At 36.1% G+C, this 23,582-nt stretch overlaps 2 protein-coding genes across 6 annotated transcripts; one reads left to right on the forward strand and one right to left on the reverse strand.

Annotated features, from left to right (window-relative positions):
• Positions 1 to 1,508: 1,508 nt before the first annotated feature.
• On the forward strand, positions 1,509 to 20,844 carry LOC123872719 (4-hydroxyphenylpyruvate dioxygenase-like). Of its 3 annotated transcripts, XM_045917174.1 has the most exons (11): positions 1,509 to 1,685; positions 2,171 to 2,260; positions 2,775 to 2,879; positions 3,002 to 3,217; positions 4,233 to 4,333; positions 4,695 to 4,799; positions 5,619 to 5,826; positions 6,257 to 6,496; positions 7,105 to 7,197; positions 14,446 to 14,451; positions 20,834 to 20,844. In XM_045917174.1, the coding sequence occupies exons 1-9, from the start codon at positions 1,683 to 1,685 to the stop codon at positions 7,177 to 7,179; spliced, it is 1,143 nt and encodes a 380-aa protein (XP_045773130.1). In that variant the 5' UTR covers positions 1,509 to 1,682; the 3' UTR covers positions 7,180 to 7,197; positions 14,446 to 14,451; positions 20,834 to 20,844. The 3 variants fall into 3 exon arrangements, with proteins under 3 accessions (XP_045773130.1, XP_045773131.1, XP_045773129.1); XM_045917175.1 differs by lacking the exons at positions 14,446 to 14,451; positions 20,834 to 20,844 and adding an exon at positions 10,362 to 10,373; XM_045917173.1 differs by lacking the exons at positions 14,446 to 14,451; positions 20,834 to 20,844 and having other exon boundaries at positions 7,105 to 9,191.
• Positions 10,562 to 23,512, reverse strand: LOC123872718 (translocation protein SEC62). 3 transcript variants are annotated; one of them, XR_006797527.1, is made up of 9 exons: positions 23,356 to 23,512; positions 19,391 to 19,517; positions 17,461 to 17,594; positions 15,565 to 15,678; positions 14,547 to 14,773; positions 13,816 to 14,002; positions 13,063 to 13,247; positions 11,901 to 12,162; positions 10,562 to 11,165 (listed from the first exon to the last, which is right to left on the reverse strand). XR_006797527.1 is itself a non-coding variant. In XM_045917172.1 (8 exons), the coding sequence occupies exons 1-8, from the start codon at positions 23,389 to 23,391 to the stop codon at positions 11,976 to 11,978; spliced, it is 1,197 nt and encodes a 398-aa protein (XP_045773128.1). In that variant the 5' UTR covers positions 23,392 to 23,512; the 3' UTR covers positions 11,829 to 11,975. The 3 variants fall into 3 exon arrangements, 1 of the variants encoding a protein (XP_045773128.1); XR_006797528.1 differs by having other exon boundaries at positions 10,563 to 11,165; positions 15,586 to 15,678; XM_045917172.1 differs by lacking the exon at positions 10,562 to 11,165 and having other exon boundaries at positions 11,829 to 12,162.
• Positions 23,513 to 23,582: the final 70 nt, after the last annotated feature.

Here is a 23,582-nt window from a genome sequence, read left to right on the forward strand (position 1 = left end):
GGAAGTGAGCTCATTTAGAAGGGAGGCCGAGGCGTGGCCTAAATCAGTTTAAAATGATAAACTTACATAGGTATCCGTCTAGCCGGGAATTGATCGCCTATATCGAGATTTTAACCCAGGATTCCTTATATAGAAAACTAGGTCACCACTGAACGAGAGAGGGCGTCAATGAAGCCGTGAATATCAGTGGCTACGTGTCTGCCAAATTAGAAATTACTAGCTGTCCCTGCGACTTCGAGCGCCTAATTTATAGCCATAGCACTAGGAAATAATATAGCTATCTATCAGTGAAAGGATTTTCAGAATCGAATCATTAATTCCGGAGATTATCCCCTACTGATTATATCTTATAACTTAGAAACTTTACTTTTTTATACCGAATATCTTCCAAATACTTAGAGAGATTTTTAAAAACCCTTTCAATCTTAATTATTTAATATCATTAAGTATAATTTGTTTACAAGTTGTGAATGTTGCCACAGTATGCAAAGGAGGCTCGATCGCAACCGGTCCAACACACCACTCTGACTATGCGCTATCATAATAATGTAAGGCTGTGTTCATATTTGAATTGATTCCTGTCGACATGAATCTAGTGTCTCGGGCTAGCGCGCCAAGTGACGGCGAGTAGAGTAGAGAGTAGCAGAGTAAAGAGTAGAGAGTCTAGGCTCAAGAGGCGGTCAACGAGGAACTTTCCAGCGAATGTTCCATAAAATTTCCATAAAAACTGTGTCCATAGACTAGAACAGTTACTCGTCATATCATATAATGACCTAAAAAAATATCTAAAGGGCACAGACAGTATTTTTCTGCATTTTGCAGCGAGTTACGCATTCATGATACCCTACTATGATATGCAACATCAATGATAATTTTATGAAACGTTCGCTGGAAAGTTCCTCATTACGGAACAGATAACTAGGTAATTTATAATATGTGTCCTGTGGTTACGTGTGTGAGAATCGACTTGCCCCTCGCGACTGAAAGCCGCTAGAGCGCGCTCATTTTCACTCAAAGTTAGTTTAACTGAGTTTATAAGTTGATAAAAATAAAATTTATTTTTAAATACAAATATCAGAAAATTGCGGGTTCCGCAGGGTTTGAATCTTCATTTCTCTGGGTATAGTGAATGGACTCCTCAATGCTTTGACCGTTTAGTTTAAACCACAGTTAAAATATTGTCGCTTCCAGAATTCCTATTGTTTTCTTCTATGAGAGCCCTTTTCTCGTATTGTTATTTTTGATTTGAAAAATACCTAACAATACCTAGGAGAAGCAAAGGTTAAAAATCCCTCACTCCTATACTTTTTGAATTAGTTAAACATTTTATACCTACAAAAGTATTTTAAAAGTTTGCGATTTCAAGTACCTACTTGCTTAATTATAATATCTTAACAGTCGTCGAAAATAAAATTAAGACTCAATTGTCTTAATATGATTTTCCATTACGTGAACGGGCCTCTAGAGGGACTTGTTTTTAATAAAATCCATAAATATTAGACAATATAAATACCAGATTCCCTACCTGATTACACACCTTTCTAGAATTATTCCACGCCAGTTCTCATATCGAGAAGGACGCAATTTTCCTTATTAAGTACCTATTTCTATTAGTTCGTGAAAAGTAAAAGTTATTTTAATAGGCATATCAAGTGCAATACTTACTAAACGTTTCTCCCATTATGGTAAGTACACATTATTTTAAGACGTAGACCTACCTGACTCTTGAAGCCTCAATAGCTTAGCGCTTTAGACTGGAATGCGAAAGATGGAAAGATGGAATATCTAACCATCTATATAGACAGTAAGACCCGCCCCAGCCAACATCCAACCCATTGGAGATCTATTGTATCTACTACCTATCTACTCCGGCGTTCCTCTTTTTCCCTCTAACAAAGAGAGGAAAGATAAATAAGACAAATCAAACATTTCAATTTTTATCGAGAGAAAACTTGCATACTATTCCTAACTCCTAAGAACTCCTAAGAATTCTTCATAATGTTTTCAAAGTTATGTGAAGACTGCCAATCCTCACTTGGCCAAGGAACATGACCTTAACCGTCCTCATTCTGGGAAAAGGCCCATGCTCAGTAGTGGCCCTGTGATGAATTCAAAAAATTATTATGATGAATAGACATGCCATATTTAGATATGCGTTATTTTATTTTAGACTAGCTACACGGATAAAGGACGGAAACCCGAAGCTGGCCGGTTTCTAGCGTTCGATCACCTTACTTTCTGGGTGTCCAATGCTAAACAAGTAAGAATCAATTCATTTTAAATAACGCAGACCAAACGATACCCTAATAGAGTATGAGTACCCTAATATAAACCCGTTAGGTAAATGGTAAGTGTGATAAACTTTTACCCTACTGATGATGATCACGTGAACCCCAATGGTTAAAAATTACAATTATCACAATTTCCCTAATTGGTATAGTCATGATTCCACCTTCATGTAATCACCTTGAGAAAAACATAAGTCGGTGCCCATCACACTTCACACTAATATTATAAAGGAGAAAGTTTGTATGTGTGTGTGTGTGTGTGTGTGTGTATGTTTGTTACTCCTTCACGCAAAAACTACTGGACGGATTGGGCTGAAATTTAGAATGGAGATAGATTATACCCTGGATTAGCACATAGGCTACTTTTTATCCCGGAAAATCAAAGAGTTCCCAAATTTTAAAAAACCTACATCCACGCGAACGAAGTCGCGGGCATCAGCTAGTTTATAATATTTATATTTACCTACACTCTCGATATGATTTCAGGCAGCCAGTTACTACATAACGCGGTTCGGTTTTCAACCCTTGGCATACCAAGGTCTAGAAACTGGATCTAGAAAAATTGCATCCCATGCTGTTAGAATGAATAAGGTAAGTACAGTTTTTAATTTATAATATAGTTCGGAAAATGTTAATACATACTTATGAATTTTTCAAGATATCTAGTTATAGGCACAAGACAAATGCACCCAGGTATTTATTTGTATTTACAGATAATCTTCGTATTTCAAGCCCAATATGAGCCAGAGGAAACGGAGTTCGTGAACGAAGTGGCCTACCACGGCGATTTCGTGAAGGACGTCGCCTTCCAAGTGGAGAACTTAGATTATATCCTGGAGTATGCGAGGAAGCAGGGTGCCGTGGTTGTTAGGGACTTGTGGGAAGAAAAGGATGAACACGGTGTTGTGAGGATGGCTACACTGAAAACGGTAAGGACGACTCATAACTAGCTACATATCAATCCTCCTTTAATAAATAAAATTGAAGTGTCTGTCTGTTTAAACGGGCTAATCTTCAGAATCGCTGAATCTATTTTGACGGGACTTTCATAGAGGATTAACCAAGGAGTAGGTAACGTAACATAGGCTACTTTTTTAACCGACTTTAAAAAATGGAGGGCATGTGTTTTTCTACCTAGGTACACAGCTGCTGATATCTCAGAGATTTCTGAACCGATATGCGTATTTTTTTTAATCGATTTTTTTTTAAATCGAACTTTGCGACATTGTTCTATTAAAAATTTGAATTCCAAAGCCTCAATCCTGATGCTGCAGGGGATCTGACCAATCCACGCGGGCGAAGCTGGCGGGCATCATCTAAGTCAGTGTTCCGCAAAGTGTGTGCCGCGGCACACTGGTGTACCGTGATCATTAGTTGGTGTGCCGTGGAAAAATAAGGTTATCTTATAAAATTATTTTTAGTAAGTAAGTAAGGGTAAGTAAAATATCTACACAAATCACGCGAGCGCACGAGAACGAGGCGTTTTCTTTCGTTCATCTAATTCTGTGGTTTAGTTAGGCTCGACGAAGAAATGAGAGCAGCCTTGTCAGCGATTACTTACTCCAAATTTAGACCGTCTATGCTCAATTAAACAGTCTCATGTTTCGCATTAAATACCTTTTCTAAAATTTAAGTTTAAGTTTGTTGATTAATAATAAAAGTTAATAATTACTTAAAAACTGTTTTTTAATTTGTGGTGTACCTCAATTTTTTTTTTTCGTTTTCCTAGGTGTACCTTGAACACAAAAAGTTTGCGGAACACTGATCTAAGTAGTTATTAATATAGCGACATAAAGTACCGGTCATATGTCTCTGGTTGATCTTTAAGTAGGTACTAATGGAGGCCCTCACGCGCTTATAAATTATCATTTATAATGAAGGAATAACTTAACCATAACTATTATTATCAATGGCAGGTATTTTACTTATCTATTTCTCTTACAGTACGGCGACAACACTCACACTCTAGTAGATCGGTCGAAATATGGCGGATCATTTCTACCAGGGTGGCAGCTGTTGGATGCTGATCCGATACATAAATTCCTGTAAGTATGACATATATAGTACTTACCTACTTTATGCATTGTAAAAATACATAAGATGATGTTATTATTAATCCAAGAAGATCGTATATATTTTGTTCTCGACCACGTCGTAGAAAACTAGAATAGGTATCTACTATATTATTTATCTACTTAGGTACGTTGCTGAAATCATATTTTATGGGAGATTTTCTGCTCACTAGTGATAGATGAAAGGCATTGTTAGTACCTAAGCTTCAACCTTACCTAATTTGAACAAAAGAAAGAAGATGCAACATACCTTAATAGGTATGTACCTATGTTGTGTCTTCTATTAAACTTAAGTGATTCGTAAATTACCTTTAAATATTCTTACCTTTTCCAGGCCTAAAGTGGAGATCAATTTCATAGACCACGTGGTAGGAAACCAGCCAGATAATGGTATGGAAGCAGCTGCGTCTTGGTATGAACGTTGCCTACAATTCCATAGGTAAGAGAGTTTTTCTAAAGACCATAAACTTAATATAAGTACCTACCTACCTACCACTCTTCTATAATTTTGCTGAAAAAAGTGTCCATGTATCATTTCATGTATCTACCTAATTAGGATTTCGCTAAATACTTTCTTTTTGTCTTTTTTACTATTGTCCTAGCGAAATGTAGATAAATTAACATAATTTTACTAGTGAGACACTAACTTACGAGTCAAAAAAATAATTTATAATGCGTTTTTAACCGGATGATTAGATAACACAAATCTGCCAAGACGATATATCATGTGTTAGATGACTCCCATTATATTTTTCACAATATCATCCAATCGAAATTGCATAAGACATTACATAGGTACACACAATCACACTAATATTATAAAGGCGAAAGTTTGTATGTGTGTGTGTGTGTGTGTGTGTGTCTGTGTGTGTGTATGTTTGTTACTCCTTCACGCAAAAACTACTGGACGGATTGGGCTGAAATTTAGAATGGAGATAGATTATACCCTGGATTAGCACATAGGTTGCTTTTTATCCCGGAAAATCAAAGAGTTCCCACGGGAATTTTAAAAAACCTACATCCACGCGAACGAAGTCGCGGGTATCAGCTAGTATATTATACACAACAATTTCATACAGGTCTTAGGTAGGTAGGTATACACTATTATAAATAAAATACCAAAAGTCCCCACTGATCCTACGTCTGCTCAAAAATTATTCACAAGGGTTAAATCATCGGCTTTTCTGAATTTTTCTCGTAAACGTAATATAAAAAAACCCATACCTAATGAAAAGCTGAAAATGAATTATTTCCTTAGATTCTGGTCAGTAGACGACAAACAGGTTTGTACAGAGTACTCAGCCCTCCGCTCCATAGTGATGGCGAATTGGGAGGAAACCGTCAAGGTGCCCATCAACGAGCCAGCCACGGGCAAGAAGAAAAGTCAGATACAGGAGTATGTGGAGTACCATGGCGGAGCGGGGGTTCAGCACATCGCTATCAACACTGAGGACATTATTACTGCTGTAAGTTTTTAATCAATGACTAAGGCGTAATGAATAAGGCGTATGCCAGTTTATCAAACCATAGCCCTTATCAGTTTCTACTCGCCTTTATTGATTCTTGGGGATGCGAGTGTCAAATGATATAAGTAGTCAGATAATAAGAGCTTCTCACTAACTTCCATAAACTAGAAATATATGAATGGGACTAGAAATAGAAAAATACTAAACACCGTCTACAAAATATCTGCAAATCCCGAAAATGGGCAGAGCCCTAAAAAAAAGGTAACAGTCCATCACTGGTGCCTTGTCCATTCTCGGTGCCATTACGGTAGGTACCTAGGTACTTAACACAACTTTTAACTGTATTTTGATACCTACCAAGTTCCAAGACAAGACCGAATTCGCCAGCTAATCAAGCTAACATCTTGATATGATACGTTTTTTTCTCCAGATTGACAACCTCCGAGCGCGCGGCGTAGAATTCCTCACCATACCGTCAAAATACTACAAGATCATCAGAGAGAAGCTCCAACACAGTAAAGTGCGAGTCGCCGAGAGCATAGACACGCTAGAGCGGCTCAACATCTTGATAGATTACGATGACGATGGATATCTACTGCAGATATTCACCAAGAACACTCAGGATCGACCGACGCTGTTCTTGGAGGTTATACAGAGAAGAAATCATAATGTACGTATCAGCTTAGTATTTTTTTAGGGCTCGTTCCTCAGAAGAAAAAACGGAATAATAATAGTTTTTGATTTATCGTGCAAAATGTCGAAAAAATACGACTGTAGTACGGAACCCTCGGTGCGCGTGTCTGACTGCACTTGGCCGGTTTTTAGGGTTCCGTACCTCAAAAGGATCACTTTGTTATCTGTCTGTCTGTCCGTCGTGTCTGTCAAGAAACCTATACCTAATAGGGTACTTCCCATTGACCTAGAATCATGAAATTTGGCAGGTAGGTAGGTCTTATAGCACAAATACAGGAATAAATGTGGTCACGAACAAAAATAAGTAAAATATATTTATGAACAAATGATTAGTATTTTCAACTTTCAAAGTAAGATAACTATACCAAGTGGGGTATCATATGAAAGGGCTTTACCTGTACATTCTAAAACAGATTTTTATGCATAATAATTTTTGATTTATCGTGTAAAATGTTGGAAAAAATACCCGAGTAGGGAACCCTCAGTGCACGAGTCTGACTCGCACTTGGCCGTTTTTTTTTTCTTATTTATGTTCCTCAAAATCATATTTAATGTGTATTTATTTGAACATTTTAATATTTTCAGGGTTTTGGAGCTGGCAACTTCAAGACACTATTCGAGTCCATCGAATTAGAACAAGACAGACGGGGGAATCTTTGAAATCTAGTTTTATTATAAGTCATAATATAAATAAATATTTACAAATATTATAAATGCGAAAGTGCTTGTATGATTGGATTTTTAAAATACTTTGTTCACAAAGTAGAAAGTTAGTTAAGGACAACTAATCCTAATATTGTTTATAGGTATTAGATCTTTTTAAATAAATGAATTAAAACCATAAATAGAGTACATAGTTTTATTGGATTAACGCAATTCAACGTCATAAATACATCGTCATGTAACATTGATTAGATCTTGAAAACGAGAGAAGTACCTACATATTTACAAAACCTACTATTATTATTATGCAATTTGGTATATCGAGACCAGATTCAAAGTGCAATAACAGTATAGTAAAGGTGATCGCATACTTGTTCGTACCGCACAAAAATATTCAAAAATATTCTCAAATATTCAAAATATATATTAATTGTCACATAACGCCATAGCATAACGCGTACCATCGTTCGACTGAGTCGGCTCGTAAGGTACAATGTGGGGTGCGGGAGTGTTATATACGTAAGTAGCTACTCAATATAAAATATTGTATCATAAGTAGGTAGTTTAGAAACTCATAATAAAGTCACGACAGCGCGTATAAATCACGCGACGTCGCTCACACGCTCCTACAACTCACACCATACCCTATGAGCTGTCATCGTCCAGCAGTAGGTACATCAATATATGTGTTTACTTACACTTGAAGGAAACTTTCAATACATACGAACCACGAACATCAAAATTGGTGGGATTTGAACCTAATAAAAATGACATGGTTTCACCATTTCAGAAAGAAAAATGCGGGTTCGAGACAAGAATTGAGTCGGTAATACTGTATAATTAGTATTTTATAGCACACTGTCAGTGCATCGCCGTTCTCGTTAGAACTCGGCGTACACACTAGCGTGTTTCTTGATATTTTTCCAGAATTTTCCTTAATGCTTCGATCTTTTTATAACAAGTCTATGCACCACATAAAGCGTGTTTGAAACCTTTTTACTTCCTTAGTTGATAGAAAAATAAACAACATTTTAAATCCAGTCTCGACATCTACCAAATTCAATTTTGGGGTACTCTAGTACAATATAAAACCCAAGATGTAAAAACTAGTGCGCGACAGTTATAATTGACAAGCCGACGGAATTTACAAAATATTAAAAAAAAATATTTAAATAATATATAAAGTAATTTACAATTTTATACATTTTATTAATCTTCGATAAATACTTGCAATTTTTCTTACGAAGTAAAACACTTTTTTATAAACATCGTAATTGTATCTCTGTCTCTTTCATAAAGAAATGCACAACCTTAGGTAAACGCTCATTTAAATGTGTTTATTTAAATATATGCACACAATAATATTATGCTATGCGAAAGAATGAGTTGCAATGATCTTGAGAATATTTTCTTTTTTGTATGGATATTCGAAATAGTACTTTTAATAAGCGTAAAAGATTCTATAATAAAATACTCTTACAAGGATTTCTCTATACATAGTTAGTAATTTTTTTCTATATTGTTACAGTTTTTGCGGAACCGTTAAGTGAGCGTACACCTTTGAGACATACAGAACTTTTTGATATTTAAAATGCAATCAATCCCATCGATATATATTATTAATTAAATATAACATGGTCGAAACGTAAAAATTATATAGACAGCACCAAAATATTTCAATCACAAAACGAATATAAACACTATATTATTTAATAATAATTAATTATAATAAAGTGCAAAAAATGCATAAATACAACACAAATATTTTATCTAAAAAAATCCCTTATTATTTTTTATCTAAGTGTCTTTCTTAGTTTGGGACATTTGAAAATAATTTCAACTCTGTTTTATAATATTACAAGTAAGTTTCGTTGAAATGGAAGCATTTTTATTAAGTATTTTTTGATGTCCCAAAATTAAGAAATCTTGAAATAGTTGAAAATTGTCTCTAATTTGTGTAACCTAACAACCAATGTATAATAACATTCTGGGACAGGTATTTTCTTTAAGAAAAAATAGTCAAATAAATCTACAATCACAACTTACAATTTTTAAATTAATTAAGAAAAAATCTTACAATAATCATAATTCAGGAACGCAGACATAAATTCTTAGTTCTTTTTTAAATAAACGGATGAATATAACAATCGATAAAAATATCTCTTCATTTATAGTATTAGACGTATACTTCAATATAACACTTCGAGCCAGTGAATGATTTGTAAAGAGTCAAACATCAAAATCAGCATATCAACATTTACATACAAACTAGATATTGGTAAGACTATATTTCACATCCATTTTTGCGTAATTTTATACATATTATAAGAAACTCAACAAAACATTCAACTGCTCAAAAAAATAGTAAAGTAAAAAAGTAAAATATTCTTTATTGTACACCAACAAGACAGTAATATATAAATAACATTATAGATTTATGTACAAAAGGCGGCCTTATCGCTAAAATAGCGATCTCTTCCAGGCAACCTTAGGGTGAGGAGATAATAAAAATTAAAGAAAGTGGAAGGGGTGTACTAATAAAATAAAGTAAATAAACATAATGTATATATAAAATTTAAAATAAATAATTAAGTATATAATAATAATAATATTACAGTAAATAAGAACGGAATAAGGATAGGAATAGACGACAGATACGAGGAATAAAAAGTAAAAATAAATAAATAAACACATCAGATAGTGCATGTAACCTTCGCGTGGGTGAAGTTCAAACGTGCGGAATTTCATTTTTGAGAATGAGTTGATAAAAGACGTTGATCATATCATGTAGTAAGTAAAAAATAGAGCTTTTAATCTAAGGCACCAATTACTTGGTACTAAAGTCTTAACACCTCGATAAAAGATGACGGCCTCAAAGTAGCTGTTCTGCTTGGCGGCCATTTTAAATACGGAAGTAACTTGAGCATTACTTCCGTTCCAAAAAGATCCGAATTCTAAGTGCCGTCCAAAGAAATAACTTTGAAAATAATTTCTACTACCCGTCCCAGAGAGCGTAAAGCTGATCGTAAAATCTAACATGACACATCGTAGGCGCCGCATTTTTCCGTCGCATTCTGGACTTACAACTTCTTCTACTGGACTTCTGGAGTTTAAAATGTTTGCGTACATTTTGAGATCTCACTAGCCATTTTAGCTTAAGTGTCAACTGTCATGTCAAGTTTTTTTAAATAATCACACCTTTGAACAATCACACTTCACACCAATCACACTATCACACTTATATTATCAAGGCGAAAGTTTGTGTGTGTGTGTATGTTTGTTACTCCTTCACGCAAAACTACTAGACGGATTTGGCTGAGGAATGGAGGTAGATATTATCTTGGATTAGCACATAGGCTACTTTTATCCCAGAAAATCAAGAGTTCCCAAGGGATTTTTGAAAACCTAAATCCACGAGGACGAAGTCGCGGGCATCAGCTAGTTAAGGACTAAAAACGTACTTTTGGCATGACAGTTGACACAGAGTTAAATTGGCGAGTGAGAACTAAATGTATGCATTATATCATGCAATCATGTAAAAGAATTCCGACTTTGAACTTCTGTGAATGATTTATCGGTCTATTTGGTGGTCCGAAGTGAAATTTCACGATATGGGATTCTGTGCCGCCGCTCTATTGGTTCGTTAATCAATCTTAGCTTCCCGCGTTCAGTATCCATGCACATACCCATCTCCATTGTAGTGCATACATTTTAAGAACACACTCGCCATATTTGCTCTAGGTATGTGTCAACTGTCATGCGTCAAATGTCAAAGTACGATGAATAAAGGTAAATGTCAAATGTCAAAGTACGATTTCATTAATCTAAGGGTATCTATAATCTATTATGTATTTTAACAAATATCGCGACAACACTTATCTGACGAAATCTTATTGAACCACGTAATAAAAATGCGGTACGTACGGTGCGCTTTGGTAGATGTGCGATCAGGTTTAGGCTGAAATCTATAGAGCGTACTTTGACTTTAGGCAGACTTTACTTACAAATAAAACAAGACAGAATTATTTTAGAGACATAAATCTGTCTCGTTTTAACTATGTTGAGGTTACAATACTTACTCGCTGCTCCATGCAAAGGAATTACACTGATGATTCTATTATTTTGTTGTTAAGTATAGATCTTTAACCAGATATCGATTATTTTATCTTTCCATTTAGGCTCGAGAGCAATAAGTATAGTGAAATTATATAACTTGCTGATCGATTTCTACACGGCATCGTACCGGAACGTCAAATCGCTTGGCGGCACGTCTTTGTCGGTAGAGTGATATGTACTGTATTATAGTTAGAGAGTCTGTAATATCAAGTGTCTGTAAAGTCTACATATGAAAAATAAATAGTATACATACGAAATCAAAATCATTTATTTAAAGTAGGTACTATTGCTAATTTGAAGGAAAAAATGTATGTACATACCTGAATATAGTTAATATTAAGGAAAAAGAATTAAAAAAAAATATTTTTAGAGGTAGGCTAGCTAGATTAGAAGTATATAAATAAATAAAAACTACTATTGCATATTGTACAACCTTTTGATGGTCAGAATTGTTAGATTTGAAAGATGATATAGCGGTTATAATTAATTACGTAAATTTAAAACTAAAGCAACGAGGGTTCCAAACGCGCCCAAGTCTGAGAAGAGAATAGTAAATAAGTATTGCTTCAAGTATCAGAAGTGAAATCCCCTTTACTTCTGCGTCATGGTCAAAGTACGCTCCATTAATCTCAGCTTAGTGTATTGCCAGCCTATAATATCTATGATTATGTCTACATCTAAGTGGTATTGCTACTTTTAGGATCCGGTTCCTCCTTGGAGTCGGATCCTTCTTTGGAGTCGGGATCTTCAACGTCTCCTGGCTCCACAATCTCAAAGTCGCGGTCTGTGGACGACCGCTGACTGTTGTCTGATTCTGATTCCGAGAGTTTGTCCGTGCTCGGGACTTGCTCTGGCGTGTCATCTCTGAAACAATCCACAGTCACACTTCACACTAATATTATAAAGGCGAAAGTATGTGTGTATGGTGTGTGTGTGTGTGTGTGTGTGTGTATGTTTGTTACTACTTCACGCAAAAACTACTGGACGGATTTGGCTGAAATTTGGAATGGAGATAGATAATATTCTGGATTAGCACATAGGCTACTTTTTATCACACGAGTTCCCACGGGATTTCTAAACACCTAAATCCACGCGAGCGAAGCTGCGGGCATCAGCTAGTAATATTATAAAGGCGAAAGTTTGTGTGTATGTGTGTATGTTTGTTACTCTTTCACGCAAAAACTAAGACGGATTAGGCTGAAATTTTGAATGGAGGTAGATTATACCATGGATTAACACAGGCTACTTTTTATCCCTGAAAATCAAACAGTTCCCACAGGATTTTTAAAAACCTATATCCACGCGAACGAAGTCATAGTAATAATATTATAGTTAAAATCTTTTACTGAGGGTCCTGGACTTGCTCATAATTCACTACAAGCATTTTGACTGGACTTCGTCTGTGTTGGCGTTTGCTGGAGCGCGTGCTCTGCCTTTTTGGAGTGGTTTTTTTTTTTGTTTCACTGGTGGTTTTTGGTGGTGGAACTGACTGGGAAGCGCTCTAAAGGGGTGCCGCGCGTGTGTCGGCGGACGCCGGCACGGACGAAGTCCATACTTATATAGTTTCCCTTACTTGTAAATAACTACAAACTTGACTTTGTAAAGCCAGACGAGAGAAAAAAAAAAACATTTTGACTTTTCTTAGACTTAAGTTTCAGTTAAAACGAGACAGATTTATGCCAGCGGCATAACGCTGTCTCGTTTTAACTGTGACTTAAGTCTGAGCAAAGTGCGCTCTATAGATAGCCTTAGAGTGCTACTCACTTAGTATCTTCCTGAGTAGCCGTGTGCTCTTGCGCAGCGTTCGCCTTTGCGCTAGTCTCTTCCTCCGGCTCCGCTTGCACGAGGGGAGTCTTTTCATCCTCATCGTCGGAATGTTTGTCTTTCTTACGTTTTTTCTTGCTTTTTGACGCCTTGTCGCTATCGGAACCCGGACCGCGGTATTCGTACTAAAAAGAAAAAAAAACATGGTCCAGCTTAAAGAATGGAAAACTTTTGACCATGAATCAAATCAAGTCAGGTGGTCTTTTTCGATGGTAAAATTATTATGGCGTAGAGGATTAGTTACTCGTTTATAGTTTACAGTGCAAATACATTATGTAATAAGCATACCTCTAATTGTTATTTTTTAATTTTTTGTTTTTTTTTTCCTTATATCTAAATTTTTAAGTACTCAATAAAACAAATAAAATAAAATTTTGTTTTTAGTGTTAATTAACTTTTTAAATAAGTACATCGAGTCGATCTTTGATTTGAAAATGAACGCAATTTTTGACAAACAGTACCCCAAGAAAATTCAAAAATGACACCCATGTCGATTAAAAACGTCGACCATCTTTAAGTCAAAAATGGACGTAATTTTTGTAATTAATATCTCAATTATAAACCACGAAAATGACACGCATATCAATCACAAAAAAATCGATGTTCTAAGAGAATTTTGTATTATCCTATTTAGTGTCCTTAGTATGAGTTTATAATCTCGAAAACTTTGACAGTTTTCGACAAAAACCCTACCTTATACAAAGGCCAGAACGAGGCAAAGAAGCCGACGTCCTCTGTCAAGTTGGGCAACAGCCACAGATGGTGTCGCGACAGAGTCAGCATCCACAGCAGACAGAACACCACCACTCGCAGCACGGCCAGCGCTATGATTAGCACTAAGAAAGCAGCAGCTGCAATACTCAGGTAGTATACCCCTTTTCTGTAGTAAAACAACAACAAAAAAAAAACTCTTAAAATAGCAAAAAGACGAAAAAACAATATTGCGCAAAATTTTGTTGCAGAGAAAACTGGTTGGACAAACAGTCAGATCAGTCAATGTTTTAGTTGAGTATGTAGATTTATGCAGTTAAATATAACTTATTTTTAAGGTTAAGGAAAACATCGCGAGGAAACCTGCACACATGAGAGTTTAAAAAAATATTATAAGAATATTAGCCATGCTAATCAAGATTAATACTCCCCTTTTCCCTCCAATTAAGCGTAAAGCTTATGCGAGGAGTAGATACAACAATAGTGCAACGGATGTAGTTTGAACCGCCGACCTTTCGGAATTTAGTCCGCTCCTCAACTCTTGAGCTATCCAGGCTCAGGTTCTCCATAAAATATTTTCTAAGATGTGAGAAATCTGCCAATTCGAACTAGGCCATTGTGGCAGGCCTAAACCCTTCTCATTCTAAGAGAACCCGTGCTCAGTAGTTAGCCGGTGAAGGGTTGATCTTGATGATGATGATGAATGTCCTCACCTTACAGTAGCCGGCCAAAGCGGGAACATACACACGCCAATGGTGCCAAACACCACCAACGCGCCACACAGCCAATAGTACCAAGGCATGGGGTCGTATATCCACACGTACGCATCCAGACTGTCCAAGAACAGCTGTTCCATGTGCATCTCTAGACGGATCTTGCGTTTCTTTTTCTCTTTTTCCTTATCTTTATCCTTGTCTTTATCTTTGCCATCTTTGGTATCCTGCAATCGATAGTGAAATTAAATGAAAAATAGTCATTTTACATACATACAACTTAGGCATCTATTACTAGACTATTAATAATTTTTTTTATTGAAATTGAAATAGAAGAAAATAAAAAGCACGCAAAAAACTCAATGGTTACTCTTTTTACAAAACTCGATGCATTAGACTCGATAAATCGCCGCACTTGAAGAATTATACCATAGGCCTGTTTATCACTTCACAACCTTGTTTCTCCTTCAACTTTCTACCATAGAACAGCTAGAAACTGTGAACGTTGGCAGCCTTATGTAATCGACGTCATATACTCATACTATATACCTACTCATAAGAAACGTTTTTGATATGAATGGATGTGAAATGACTTTACGGCGTCCGTATTTCCTACCAAATATAACTTAAACACTTTCAAGGCAAAAGTGAATGGGCAGCTTCTAGGGCTCCAACCTAGACCTCACACTGACAGTAAGAAAAAGTTTAAATAGAACTAATTTAACCTATAGCACAAAGTTTGCTTGTAGGAAGTAATCTTTGGAACTACTGAACCGATTTTGAAAATTCTTTAACCAATAGAAAGCTACATTCTTGCTGTGTGACATAGGCTATATTATTTTATTTTTAAGCACCCGTGCGAAACCCGGACAGGACGCTAGTTTGATATATTTACCTACTTTGTGCACCAAATGTAAGAATGATAACCCTAGTGGAGGGTCACATTATAGAACGTAAGACATTTTAGAAGTAATTTGGTAAGATATTATAACAAAAATGTTACATATAGTATCAGTACCTTGCTTTCACAAGCACTTGCCTTGCCATCGTCTTTCTCATCCCCACTCTTGCCTGATTTATCTGCATCCTTCTTTTTTGACTTTCCTTTTAACTCTTGCTCAGTTACTGGAACCTAAAATCAAATCCATACATCATTATTTTGATTAAAAGTGAAATAAACTATTCGAATTGTTTAACCTGCCCAAGATTTCTGCGCCAATAGAGATGCTTTGAGTATAGGTTCTTACTTTTAAATGAATCAATCCCGTTTGCTGTTCTAAGTGTACACATTCTGTTAGGTGACTTAGGGCGTGATAGCACGGAATTATTTTATGATATCACAAAAAATTACACAACAAAATTTTATTGAGATTTTATTTTATTGGTTCCTTTTAAATCCATTCGCTATACTAATATTATAAATGCTAAAGTGTATTTAACTGATTTTGATGAGGCACAGTTTGTGGACATCCCGGGGTCGAACATGGGCTACTTTTTATCCCGGGAAAACATAGAATTCCCAAAAGATTCTTAAAGGTCCATCGGTTTAACCGATTTATATGAAATTTGGTATAGAGGTAGCTTGCCTGCCGGAAATTGACATAGGCATCTTTTTATCCAGGAAAAGCAGAGTTCCCACGGGATTTCGAGAAGTCGTCCGGATCAGCCTCAATAATGGGTGTTCCTCAAGGCTCTATTCTAGGTCCTTTCATGTTCTTAGTATACATAAACGATTTACCATATGTAGTCCAAAATATTTGCGATATCGTACTATTTGCTGACGATACGTCTTTGATTTTTAAAGTCGATAGAAATAAGGACAATTTTGACGATATAAATGGTGCCATATCTCAGGTAACTCACTGGTTTACTGTAAATAATCTACTTTTAAATGCAAAAAAAACTAAGTGTATTGAATTCGCACTGCCCAATACCAAGAACACAAGTAACATTAATTTAATGATAAATAATGATATTTTGAAAATAGAAGAGACTACTACATTTTTGGGGATAACCTTAGATGCGAAGCTGCAATGGGGCACCCATATATCAACTCTTGCTGGCAAACTAAGCTCTGCTGCTTACGCGGTTAGAAAGATTCGACAATTAACTGACGTGGAGACCGCAAAGATAGTATATTTTGCTTATTTTCATAGTATTATGTCTTATGGAATCTTAATATGGGGTAGAGCGGCAGATATTGGGAGAATTTTTGTATTACAAAAAAGGGCAATACGCGCAATTTATAACTTAAAACCACGCGATTCACTTCGAGAAAAATTTAAGGAAATAGGTATCCTTACCGTAGCCTCTCAATATATTTACAACAACATAATTTTTGTAAGACAAAATATTCTTAGTTACAAGAAGGTTGGCGATCTACACAACAGGCTGACTAGACACCGTAACAGGCTTGCGACTCCTACGCTCCGTCTCAGGAAGGTCCAAAAGTCATTTGTGGGAATGGGTATAATCTTCTATAACAAAATTCCTCAGTCAATTTTGGACTTGCCTTTACACAGGTTCAAAAAATCTATTAAAAATATGCTCTTGAGAAAAGCATATTATACTATCGAAGATTATGTAAATGATAAAAAAGCGTGGATTTGAACTTCGATTCGCTCCAGCAATGCGCAGGACTTCAATTGCTTTTATACATGGCATAATATTGTATATCAAATCTTTGAAAAGAGCAACCGCCGAGTTTCTTGCTGGTTCTTCTCGGTAGGAAAGGCATTCCGAACCAGTGGTAGATGCTTTTGACGATTCGAAAGAACTTGTAAAAGTCTAATTGAATAAAAACATTTTGAATTTTGAATTTTGAATTTTTTGAATTTTAAAAAACCTAAATCCACGCAGACGAAGTCGCGGGCACCATCTAGTTAATTATATACTTATTACATATTTTGTATACCTTCTTAGCCCTATGAAATAGTTTGTGCAACAGCATTAGATGCAGATAGTCGGTGACTTCGTGGCGCGTTGTGAATATTGGGTTCTTGCCCGTCGCCCATTTTGATGTTAGAAGCGCGTCCACTGCTTTTGTACCTGGGAAATACAGAAAAAAAAGTATAATTTGAAAATACACGCCAAATGAAATACTTTCTAGAATTTATGGTTTACTAGACGATGCCCGCGACTTCGTCCGCGTGGATTTAGGTTTTTAAAAATTTCGTGGGAACTCTTTGATTTTCCGGAGTAAAAAGTTTCCTGTGGCAATTTCCTGGACGCAAGCCACCTCGTAGCCATAAGAATCGGGTAATCGGTTGGGCGTCTAAGAGTCCCGTGGGAACTCTTTAATTTTTCGGGATACAAAGTAACCAATGTCCGTCCCTAGGAGACAAGCAAAATCTGTTAAACTGTTGGGCCGTGAAAAGCTAGCAGACAGACTGACAGACAGACAGACACACTTTCACAATATTATAATATTAGTATGGATTAAGAAGTTCACATCTTTGAATTTTATCCTGTCAGCGTTTGTCGAGGCTAAAAATACCGGTCAAGTGCGAGTCGGACTCACACAAGAAGGGTTCCGTACCATCGTACAAGATATTATAACATTTAAGTGCAACATTGCAAGTTAATGACGGACAGCACCATCTATATCTTATTTAGTAACCCTAACGAATTATTCGTGAAAACATTTTTTTGTGACGCATTGGTCATGGGTCTCCTTTCAGAATAAGGGTTTAGGCCGTAGTCCATTACACTGACAAGTGTGGATTAGCAGAATTATGCGGAACTCTAGGCATGGATGGTTTTGCCACGATCTAATTTTTCTTTATAAAGTTCTTAACTAATCTATGTTAAGTTGACCTAATTAATAGCTAGAGACCTAATTTTAAGTTATCACCAAGTAATACGATGTTTGTAAACTTTACGAACGTATAGAAATGTTTTATATTCTCGATTTGAGAGTTGTTTTAGTGCTAACGCGTATCTGATAGAATTTTATACGCTACGTCACGGTATATTGCAATATTATAATGGAACTTTTATACACAAAGTCTCTAACGTACGAGCTGTACAACAAAGTTACATAGCAACTGAATTACGGAACAGACCTGCTGTGTAAATACAAATACTTGTGTCGAAATCCAAGCTATTTATCGTGCCGAAGAACATAGTCAACTTTTTGTCCCGGAAAATCAAACAGTTCCCACGGGATCTTTAAAAACCTAAATCCACGCAAACGCGGAAGTCGCGGACATCCTCTAGTTAAGTATAAAACTCCAAACCCCTGCCGGGAATCAAACCCGAGACCTCCCACCAATAGACCACAGCGCTTACTACTGTGACGTCACCTCCTACTTAGAGTTCTTTCTCTCAGTACCGCTACAATTTTACTGTTGTAAATCTAGTACATTTTACTATCACATGATTTAGCATAGTCGTAAACACTACAACACAAATAGAAACAATGGAACACGAGGAAGCTCTCATAAAACAGAACAGAAGTGTCAGTTTCATAGTTTAGTTCTATATTTAGCAGTACCTATTATGGGATGAGAGGTGTTAATGACTGAGAAAGGAATCGTTATGTTGCCTTCTAAATACCTAATCTTTTTAGGGTTGCGTACCTCAAAAGGGAAAAAGAATCCTTATAGATCACTTTCTTGTCTGCCTGTCCGTCTCTCATGTCTGTCAAGAAACCTATAGGGTACTTCCCGTTGACTTAGAATCATGAACTTTGGCAGGTAGCAATGCCATATTGCACAAGTCAAGGAAAAAATCCAGCTAGCCACGGCCGAAGCCTCTCACCAGACATTGCCACGTGTCATCTGAATGGTCCCCTAAAGAAGCCCCTCCAAAAAGTTCACCTGGAAATACCTACATGTGCTTACCTGTAAAATACTCTACATGGTGGTTAAGGAACTTGGTTTTCTTGGTGGGTACGTTGGCCTTCAGCCATTTCGCGACCGCGTACTCCTCACTGGTCGGCTTCTCTGACTCGGGGAGTTCCCCGAATTCCTGGAAGCAAAAGTAAATCATCAGCTTCTATTACGAAATAGTTGCTAAAGTTCAAGATCTTACTAAATTCGATAGTATTTAAATCCACCAATGGCGTCGATTCTGATTTCTAGGGTTCCGTACCTCAAAAGGAAAAGCGGAACCGTTATAGGATCACTTTGTTGTCTGTCTGTCTGTCTATCCGTCCGTCCCTCCGTCGTGTCTGTCAAGAAAAGCTATAGGGTACTTCCCGTTGACTTAGAATCATGAAATTTGGGAGGTAGGTAGGTCTTATAGCACAAGTATAGAATAAATCCGTAAACCGTGAATTTGTGATTACATCATTTAAAAAATGTAAAATGTGTTTAAATTTTCAAAGTAAGGTTATACCAAGTGGGGTATCATATGAAAGGGCTTTACCTGTACATTCTAAAACAGATTTTTATTTATGCATAATAGTTTTTGATTTATCGTGAAAAATGTCGAAAAAATACCCGAGTACGGAACCCTCGGTGCGCAAGCCCGACTCGCACTTGGCTGCTTTTTCTGAACTTAAAAGATATTCTAGGACTTCGTCTGCGATGGCGTTTGCTGGCGCGCGTGCTGTGCTTGTTTGGAGTGTTTTTTTTCTTAAGAGTGGCTGGTTTTTGTGTTAGTTGGTGTTTTTTGGTGGTGGAACTGACTGGGAAGCGCTCTGAAGGGGCGCCGCGCGTGTGTCGGCGAGCGCCGCCGGCGCAGACGGAGTCCATACTTGTATAAATTCAATAACTTGAAAATATCACAAACTTGACATTGGCTAATCAGAGTAAAGCCAGATTAAAAAAAAAAGATATTCTAGAGTATCTGCATCTTTTTCTTTTTAATTCAGCCGCGCTATCCCGCACTGGGTTAGGGTGGGGGCTACGCGGGTGTTCGGAGTATTCCCACCCAAATGCCATCTCGATCTAATTCCGAAAAGTTAAGAGGTGCGTGCACGGATCGAACCCCCGATCTCCCAAGTAGGAAGCAGACATCTTAACTACTAGACCATCATGGCTTATTTACATCTGTGCAAAAACGGTATATCTTGATTGCATCACACAACCCTGGCATTGCACTTGACCGCTCCACGCTAAATGGAATACATTAACAACTTGAACTGATATGTTATGTAACTACTTGCTAGTAGAGATCACTATCTCGAATCTGAACAGTGGTTGCCTTGGCCTTGCAACGATAGAAAATTAATAAAACCACTAAAAACTAAATCCCCGACTACTAATAAAAGTACCATAATAAACAAGACTCCATACCAATTAAATAAGTGTCGTGAATATCCCTGCTTACGAGTATATCAGTTATAAATGCTAGACATAATTTTTTGCATGAATATAGTACAAGACCTGGGGAGTGACATGGGCTACTTTTTATCACAGGTGCTTGAAATTCTGAAAGGGTTTCAAAAACTTAACTCCACGCGGACGGAGCCGCGGGCATCATCTAGTTCTAGTTGATCATAAGTTCATAAACCTTATTCAATTACATCCTATTATATGTTTCCTATATAATTATATAGGAAACATATTTGTTATTTTTAATTTTATATGTTTCCTATATAATTATATAGGAAACATATAATGCAGATTATATCAGGTAAACATATTTTTTGGCTTCTCCCATAAGAAATTAGATGGAATTGCATCACACACAAATCATTAAGACAGGTAGGTATGTGCAATGTGTGATGTGGTCTAAATCTGGGACCCTGTTTAAAATATAAAATAAAATATATGGGACCCTTTTACAAAATTTTGTGTACACATTAAGAGTAATATTTATTTTGCCATAAGTATAAAAGAATCTTGCCTAAAAACCACGCTAAAGACGCGAAAGACAAATGCATCTAAATAGGTACATAGTTGGACAATACTGAGAAATGAAAATAAATATTTTTTAACTTACAAAATCTCTCATTTTGGAATAATTTACGAAACATAAAATAAAGCCACGTCCACACGCACGCTTTCGCGACAATTCTCGACTGTGACTAACAGCAAACTCTAACTGTGTTAAAGCTATCGGTGAAAGTGGGCCATTCTATATGGTTTGTAGATGCATGGAATAACTTTGCTATGGTTTACATATTGGATATTTTGTAAATAAAAGCAAGTTTATGTTTATGCTAATTGGAAAACTTTATATTTAAAAGCTTTTTATTAGTTTGTCTTGTATACATGATGTCATTATCTTGAATTTAGTACCCTTTTAATACATGATAAAAAACTTTACTGTTAAAGTTTTTTTACTTTTTAACACCCAACCTAAAAAGAGGGGTGTTATAAGTTTGACGTGTGTATCTGTGTATCTGTCTGTGGCATCCTAGCTCCTAAACTAATGAACCGATTTTAATTTAGTTTTTTTTGTTTGAAAGGTGGCTTGATTGAGAGTGTTCATAGCTATAATCCAAGAAAATCGGTTCAGCCGTTTGAAAGTTATCAGCTCTTTTCTAGTTACTGTAACCTTCACTTGTCGGGGGTGTTATAAATTTTGAATTTACACTTGTAACTTCTATTTTTACTTAACCTGCCTGTGACTGTCTACATGGGATCAATTTTTTATGAAACTCATCTGATACTAGCTCATGCCCGCGACTTTGTCCACGGGGACTACATAAATTTATGCCTAAAAAACTAAAATCCTTTATGCCCTTAATTAAGGTTGAATTTTCAAACATCTTTTCTTAGCGGATGTCTATGTCACAATAGCTATCGGCAAGCCAAATTTCAGCCAGATCCGTCCAGTAGTTTGAACTGTGCGTTAATTGCAACTTTGTGTAGGTTAAGGTTTTTAAAAATCCTGTAGAAACTTAGATTATCTAGAATATAAAGTAGCCTCTGTCACCAGAATGCAAGCTATCTTCGTACAGTCAATATTGATTAAGCTTTGATTGGAGAAAATGTGTTTTAGTACTTTTTGTTTTTAAGTCTTTTTACAGATACAGATAGGACTAGTGCATAAACCCTCAAGTTTAAATAGATATAGTTTGTTCTGTGGTACAACAACTGGTCTCTAAACTAAAATGACAGGTCAAAATATATTTCTATCCTTACCATAATGCTCCCTGTGGGAAAGGATACAATAGAATTTAGACCTGTCTATTGGTAAGTTTAGATTGTGTATACAATTAGCTAAAAATCTCTATTTTAGAGAACTAACAGTAAACATAACATTGCCAAGAAAGGTTTAGAAGTGCTTCAGAATCGGGCACCAATTTGTAAAACACTCAAAAGTGCTGAATATTCATTTCAGTTCATTATTTTATCACACAAAATAAAACAGGTATTGTGTGTGGGCAGGCTATAAAAAAATTGCAAACCTTTTTTCGCTGTAAATAAATTAAAAAATTAATCAATTACACAGTCAGTTGGCAAAGATCAAACAAAGAACAGCCGGAAGATCTGCGGTTTATTTATACAATGTCCAAAATACCATAATACGGATTGTACTGCACATTATTGTGGCGCATTATGACGATAGAATTACTAATTTAAACGCGTGCGTTGCGTTTTTTTCATTTCATTTTTACGGATGAAGTCGACAGAATTCAAATATATTGAGGTTCTAAGTTTTCGCTTCTAACATAAAGTGCGTCATTGGCGAAATAAACAAGACACAAATAGCTCGCACAACCTCAAGCGAACGTTATATACGACATTTTACCGAAAACATCAACATTATAAAAATAACTCACTGAAAAAGCGGAATTCCCTAATACCATTTTACTTTACGAAATACAAGCAAAACAATACCGTAAAGAGATGTAATTAAAACCAGGGCTTACTAACTATCATAAATGAAGAGTTATGAAATATTTGCGTACCTCTTTTCGTTTTTTAGCCTTCCGTTTGTCTGCCATCCTATTAAAAATTTGTCAACGTAGCGATTCTTGTTGTTTGCTGAAATCTCGAATATTTCTTCGTGTTTCTTTCAGATTTTTAAATGACGCATTGCATTTACAATATTGCCCGCTTCGAAAATTAAATTAATTATAAATCACAGATTGAAAATGTTGAAAACCAGTTAAGATTGGAACATGTAGAAACTCTC

Source organism: Maniola jurtina, chromosome 15, assembly GCF_905333055.1.
Source record: "Maniola jurtina chromosome 15, ilManJurt1.1, whole genome shotgun sequence".
Classification (NCBI taxonomy): Eukaryota; Metazoa; Arthropoda; class Insecta; order Lepidoptera; family Nymphalidae; genus Maniola; species Maniola jurtina.

Coding starts and splice junctions, on each gene's coding strand:
- LOC123872718 (XM_045917172.1), bottom strand. CDS start 23,391: ATGGCAGACAAACGGAAGGCTAAAAAACGAAAAGAG. Junction 19,518..23,355: donor AGGCTAAAAAACGAAAAGAG/GTACGCAAATAT, acceptor TTTTGCTTCCAG/GAATTCGGGGAACTCCCCGA. Junction 15,679..17,460: donor TATTTCATAGGGCTAAGAAG/GTATACAAAATA, acceptor ATTTGATTTTAG/GTTCCAGTAACTGAGCAAGA.
- LOC123872719 (XM_045917174.1), top strand. Junction 2,880..3,001: donor ATGCTGTTAGAATGAATAAG/GTAAGTACAGTT, acceptor TTGTATTTACAG/ATAATCTTCGTATTTCAAGC. Junction 4,334..4,694: donor GATCCGATACATAAATTCCT/GTAAGTATGACA, acceptor TACCTTTTCCAG/GCCTAAAGTGGAGATCAATT.